The 7040-nt window shown below is 30.2% G+C and overlaps 1 protein-coding gene across 1 annotated transcript; it reads right to left on the bottom strand.

Annotated features, from left to right (window-relative positions):
• Positions 1 to 273: 273 nt before the first annotated feature.
• Positions 274 to 1723, bottom strand: DIM1B (Ribosomal RNA adenine dimethylase family protein). Its single transcript, XM_079034827.1, has 2 exons — positions 1215 to 1723; positions 274 to 1073 (listed from the first exon to the last, which is right to left on the bottom strand). The coding sequence occupies exons 1-2, from the start codon at positions 1641 to 1643 to the stop codon at positions 369 to 371; spliced, it is 1134 nt and encodes a 377-aa protein (XP_078890953.1). The 5' UTR covers positions 1644 to 1723; the 3' UTR covers positions 274 to 368.
• Between the last annotated feature and the right edge of the window lie 5317 nt (positions 1724 to 7040).

Below are 7040 nucleotides of genomic sequence, written 5' to 3'. Positions count from 1 at the left end.
TGGAGGGTTTCCATGACATCCGTATATGTTTATATGCATGACTTATGTAGCTTATATGGTTTATGGGATTATGTGGATTGTGTGGGGTATGTTATGGGGAACTCACTAAGCGTTAGCTTACAGTTTGTTTGATGTTCCTGATACTTCAAGACCTAAGGGCAAGAGTCTGGCGTGATGGCTATGTATGCACTCTCTGGCATTTTATTGGGGACACTCTGATATTATGAATAAATTTATGGATCTGAAAACAAATGTGATAGGGATTTTATATTTTATGGAAATGATTTCATTACTTAAAAATGAAAAATTTTTAATGGAAATTTGGACTGTTACACAAATTACTATAGTCAAGCTAGAAACTTTTATCTCTATGATGAAGCAAATGAGGCATTGATATCCATTGGCTTTTCTTGATCATGGAAACATATTCCTGCCTTATTAAACAAAGAGAGCAAATACATCAACTCCTCATTCGATAATTTTGATGGTCTTTTATCTTCAAGATCCGCACTTCTAAGAATCCCCACAAGTTTTTCCTTAAAAGTTCCCAAAAATATCGATTCATTTTTCTCATCATCACTTGAATTACAAGCATCAAGTGGCACAATATTTTCATCAAAATTTGTTACTTTTGACAAATTTAAGAGTTCTGCGACCTTTTTCTTCTGCTTGAAAGTTGCACCCAATGTCTTGTTTTTCTTGCCAAAACATGTTTTAGTGAAAGCCCACCATTCATTGAAATTTACATCTGGGATTTCAGTTTTCAAATGGATTTTAACAACTGAAGAGTCGACTTTTGGGATGGGGATGAAATCTCTTTTGCTTACGTTCATGACATGCTCAACATCAGCAACCAACTTCACATTAACAGCCAATCTATTGAACTCTGAGTCACCAGGGTTAGATAAAAGTCGAATTGCAAACTCTTTTTGAAGAAGAAGAGTTGCACTTCGAAAATGGTATCCTCCAAACACCAATTTAGCCACTAGAGGTGATGATATATTATAAGGAATGTTTGCCACCACAAGATCAAAATGTGGGAAATCTGTCTTTAGTGCATCTTTAGATATAATCTGCAAGAACCCAATTGGGATTTAGATCATCTGTAACCATTTCTAAATTTAAAAACTCACAGTTTCGTAATATAGCTTCATTGAGACATTTCATCGAACAGTTTATAAGCAACTTGTTTCTTGGAATAATGTACAACTTACCGTTAGTTTCTCGCTAAGCCCCTGTTCAGAAACACGAGTGTGAAGAGCCTGTACCATACGTTTATCAACTTCAACTGCAACAACCTTGTCTGCAACTTCAAGAAGCTTCAGGGTAAGATTTCCGGTGCCAGGCCCGATTTCAAGAACCGTATCACCCGGTCCAACACCAGAGCTCCTTACAATGGAATCAAGGATTCTCGGATTAGTAAGAAGATGTTGGCCCCTGCTTTTGTAGAGCTGTAAACGATCCTCTTGATTACCCTTTCTCTTTCGAGTATTACCGCCGTTATTGTCCTCGTCGTCATCGTCGTGTCTGTTCTTGAATGGAGGACGGCCTGATTTCGCACGAAGCTGGTGTACTTGGACAGCGAGTTGGCGAAGAATATATCCCGGAAAACGATTAATGGAGGATTTGGAACATCGAAGCATACTGATAAAGGAGCTGCGAGGACCGTTGAAAGGTTTGAATTTCGGTTGCAGCTTGTTTTTCTTAGGTTATTTTGCTGCTTTCCTGTTACGGAAAACAAAATAAAACAAATTTCACTTTGCAAAAAGTGAGTTATTAGTTAAATGCTAATTTAATTAACTGTAAAAATACAAAATAACATTGTCAATTTTGTTGGATTATATTATTCATCTATATATTTAATCTGAAAAAACTGTAAAAATGGTTAGTTGCACCTTTTTTACTAAGATTTAAAAATTTGATAGGATTTCATTATGGATTTGGGAGTGTTTGGCTTGTCTTTTTAAGAGGTAAAAATCCTTTTTGGAAAAGATAAAAGATGTTTGATAGAAACATTTTAAAAGCTATTTTTGGATTTTAGATAGAAAGAAAACTGACTTTTTGGAAAAATTATAAAAACCTGACTTTTGTAACTTTTCAAAAAAAACTTTTGTTTCTCAAAAAGACAAGTATTTATATTAAAAAATATTATAATTTAAGAAAAAATACAATAGAAAACGGTGGGAATGGTCCCTATAGTTATCAATATTCTACAATACCAGTACAAAAATGTTTGAACTTGCACCGGGGATTGAAATCGAATACCATTTATGGTTTTGGTCCCTCCCAAACTTATCTTTTTGTGTATTTCATCCATATCAAACTCGAAATTACTAATATATGGCTTAAGTAATAAGTTTCTTATTTTCTTTGATTTTATTTTTATTGTTATTATCATTAAACTATATATAAGACACTCAATTATCCTTACCCGACCTCACCCTTCCCCTTATCATCCTCTCTCTCTCTCTCTCTCTCTCCTAAAAAGTGTTCAACCTTCATCCTTCGAACCTTGGCCACAAATGTTTAAAAGGACTTCAAACCCAACCTAAAAAATCAAAGATGAGTCATTTGTGTCTCGATTTCTAGATATTTGAATTTGAAATAAAACAAGATTTTGAGGGTTTTAAGAAATAAGTGAAGACGAAACTGAAGATCTAAGGGATGTGTATTGAATATGGGGATCTAAAGATAAAACTAAAATAATATATTGAGAGTTTTGTGTTAAATATAGAGAATCTAATATGAAATTTTAATGAGATCTTAATTGTTTGTGTTAAATCTGGAAATATGAAGAGGGAATCGAAGTTGTGTTATGCGTGGTAGTTTTTTATATTTCTTTCTCAAGGTTTTATACGTGTTTTCTTTTCTTGACTATAGGGTATGTGTGGATTTGTATGTGTAGGATATGAACCCAAATCTTCATCTGGTTCATCATTGTGCATGTGTGTCTTGAATAAGGATGTGAAGGATTAATAGAGGTGTATGTGTCTTCATATGTATTGAATCTAAACCTAGATCTTCAACTAGTTAAAAACGAAGTTAATTCAAATTCAATGTTTTTATTTGTAGGCCTGTGTAGTGAAAGATCGTGTATGCTCAAGAGACATTATAGAATGATATTGTTAATAACATATGATCCTATAAGGACACACCTTATAGCAAGTTGCTACCAATTGATTATTTATTAGTATAATTTGATTATTAATAAATATATCAACACTTGTATTTAATTGGAAAAAAATATTATTTTGAGAAATAATATTTTACCAACATATTGGGAATTACTACTTCTAGAAAATAATAATAAAGAGAACAAAACTATATATATATATATATATATATATATATATATATATATCATATGGTAGTTGTGTACAAACTTTTGGACACTTTAAGTAACCAAATATTTACAACTCAACTAACTAGTTATGGGATATGTAATAAGCACTTAGATTTTGTCTCTTTCACTATGTGGGGGGGGGGGGGGGGGGGGACATGATTTTGAATTGCTTATTACTAAATTGCATGCTTGTAAGAAAGCCTTACCTCTTCACTTTTTGGTATTGACTTTTGTATACATTTGATGGTATATAAATAAGGCATTTACTAGTCATTTTTTTGGTGTTTTTCTCACAAGAATCCTCTCAAATGGCAGCTAAATTTTGGAAACTCTAAGCCTCTCCCTTTCTTCTTTTGTCTTGCATTTGGTGCTAGAAATGAAGACATAAAGTTGCTTCTCTTTAATCACTTATTTGGTATGAGTCTTAAAGGTTAAGAACAACTTTATAACAAGTGTTTACTATCATATTTTGGCGGTGCAAAGCCTTCTTGGTGGAAACATTATAGAGAGCTTAAGTTATCTTCGTCAACTTCCTAATTGTTAAAAGGAACCAAAGTCTTCAAATGTTGTTTCACTTTCTTCTTCTTTGGTTATGTATAATCTTTATAAGTTTTTGCAAAATTATCATTGGTGGGTATAAAATGGTTTTATTTTATTCAAACCAAAATGCTTTCGTTGTGACTTACGTCTAATTTTGCGTTTATAATTGCAATATTATGAATAAAAATCTAACAATTGGTATCAGAGCCATTTTTGCAAGATTAGTTATATTATTTGTTAAGTTGATGAACCTTTGTTTTTGATGATCATATAGTTTGTATTTGATTAATTGATATTTTGTACCTTCTCTTATAGGAACATGTAACAATTGAATTTATTTTTAATAAATTTGGATTTACTTATCGTTTAATGGATGTTTATATCATGGTTATTGCATGCATTCAATAAGCCATGATATACTTTTAAAAATCTCATTTTATCTAAAATCACATTTTAACAATGTTCTTTTATAAAATCCGGTTTTATAAAATTGACACGATCAAATTTTAAAATTAATTGATAGTATTAAGTTTTACTGTTTGAGCACTTTAGAAAATTTGTAAACCTTTTAATAAAACTTCATCTTATAAAATAAATTTTGGAGTTTCATAATTTTATAAATCTTTATTATAAACTTATGTAATTTTAATCCTGAAGTTTAACTGGTTATTAATTTGAATAAATCAAGCTTGTTGTATTTTAAGAAAATTTTTACCATCTTATGTTAAAAGGTAAATTTCATTAAAATCAAACTCATTTGTGATGTTTATTGATGTTCAAATATTATTTATCATTTGAAAACAAATTGATCAACCATAACATAATAATAACAACATAAATATAAAACAACACAAAAATGTAAAAACATATTTTCATAAACCAACAATCTAATCAACTTTTATGAGCCATCACAAAATGCAAAGTCCATTCCTAAATAGAAATTTAAGGGACCAAAAACTTCTAGTAATGTTGTTGTTGAAACTCCCACTTGAGAAAACATCAATTGCTTGCAAAAAGTTGAAAACATCTTTAAAGGGCTTAAAATCAACAACATGCAACACTTCATGAAAGTGTTGCCTTAGGTGCAACACTATAATAAATATAACAAAGCACAAGGAGCAACACTTTTCAGAAAATGTTTCCTTTGTACCTGCACTCTAAAAGCTGCGAAAAATGCCTTTTTTTTTATCTTAAAAAATGGTTCAATCTTCATTTATTGTTACATTTTTGTACAAAATAAATTATATCAAAAACTAATATATTACTTACAAAAATAAACAACAAAAAATAACTATTTAAATCCATTATGAATAAACAAATAATTTCAACAATTCTAAACAAAATTACACAAACAACAACACAAGGTCCAATGCTAGTTTATGCACTTGTGTTGTTGTTTGTGTTGTTTTGTTTAGAATGGTTGAAATTATTTGTTTATTCATAGGGGATTTAAATAGTTATTTTTTCTTTTTTATTTTTGTAAGTAATATATTAGTTTTTGATATAAGTTATTTTGTATAAAAATGTAACAATAAATGAAGATGGAGCCATTTTTGAAGATCAAAAAAGGCATTTTTTCGCAGCTTTTAGAGTGTAGGTACAAAGGAAACATATTCTGAAAAGTGTTGCTCCTTGTGCTTCATTATATTTATTATAGTGTTGCACCTAAGGCAACACTTTCATGAAGTGTTGCATGTTGTTGATTTTAAGCCCTTTAAAGATGTTTTCAACTTTTTGCAAGCAATGGATGTTTTCTCAAGTGGGAGTTTCAACAACAACATTACTAGAAGTTTTTGGTCCCTTAAATTTCTATTTAGGAATGAACTTTGCATTTTGTGATGGATCACAAAATTTGATTAGATTGTTGGTTTATGAACATATGTTTTTTACATTTTTGTGTTGTTTTATATTTATGTTGTTATTATTATGTTATGGTTGATAAATTTGTTTTCAAATGATAAATAATATTTGAACATCAATAAACATCACAAATGAGTTTGATTTTAATGAAATTTACCTTTTAACATAAGATGGTAAAAATTTTCTTAAAATAAAACAAGCTTGATTTATTCAAACTAATACCCAGTTAAACTTCTGGATTAAAATTACATAAGTTTAAAATAAAGATTTATAAAATTGTGAAACTCAAAAATTTATTTTATAAGATGAAGTTTTATTAAAAAGTTTACAAAAATTTTCTAAAGTGCTCAAACAGTAAAACTTAATATTATCTATTAATTTTAAAATTTGATCGTGTTAATTTTATAAAACCGGATTTTATAAAAGAACATTGTTCAAAAGTGATTTTAGATAAAATGAGATTTTTAAAAGTATATCATGGCTTATTGAATGAATGTAATAACCATGATATAAACATCCATTAAACGATAAGTAAATCCAAATTTATTCAAAAAAATTCAATTGTTACATGTTCCTATAAGAGAAGGTACAAAATACCAATTAATCAAATACAAACTATATGATCATCAAAGGCTCCAACAATATCAGCAACAAAGCTTTTTACATTTTCAGCACGAAATACCATTAGTCTGTAATCAGTTTTTCATTTCTTCTAAAACATCAGCACATAATATCAAATATTTGTGTCACATGCAGTATAAAATACTCAAGTGAATGGTGGAAAAATAAATAGTTCTATCATATAGATACTTGAAATGCTAGTCATGCCAGACTTCCTCGACTTGATATGATTAGAGAAACAGTTCCTCCTTCAGTGTCCAATTTATTCCATAATAGAAACAATACTAATCATTTGGGTCATTTCTTGATTCCTTGGGTTTATGTTGTATTTCCCTTAACTGAACTATGTGTTTATTAGAGTAAACAATCTCTTAGATCTTCCTTTTATGCAATGATTGAACAGGTTTAAAGCAGGTTTTACTATTTAGGATGAATACCTTAGAGGTGGCAATCGTGTCGTGTCGTGTCGGGTTCGTGTCGTGTCGAAACACTAAACGGGTTGAAAGTGCTTGACCCTAACCCGACCCATTTAATTAACGTGTCGTATCGTGTCAAGCCGTTTATTTTCGTGTCGGGTTTCGAGTTAGGGCTATACCTTGAAATATGTCGTGTCATGTGAGGTTAAAAGATTGAGCATGTTAAAAGAGTAGGAGTTGGGTAGGCGGAAAGGAAAAAC

Source organism: Lactuca serriola, chromosome 4 (assembly GCF_051521515.1).
Source record: "Lactuca serriola cultivar US96UC23 chromosome 4, Lser_US96UC23_V15, whole genome shotgun sequence".
NCBI lineage: Eukaryota > Viridiplantae > Streptophyta > Magnoliopsida > Asterales > Asteraceae > Lactuca > Lactuca serriola.
The sequence above is the reverse complement of the archived record's forward strand: the minus strand, read 5'-3'. Positions and strand labels throughout refer to the sequence as shown.

What these genes read in the sequence shown, in the direction of transcription:
- DIM1B (XM_079034827.1), bottom strand. Translation starts at nt 1,643, where the DNA reads ATGCTTCGATGTTCCAAATCCTCCATTAATCGTTTTCCGGGATATATT. An exon ending in GGCTTAGCGAGAAACTAACG is followed by an intron (nt 1,074 to 1,214) that starts GTAAGTTGTACA and finishes GGGTTCTTGCAG; the next exon opens with ATTATATCTAAAGATGCACT.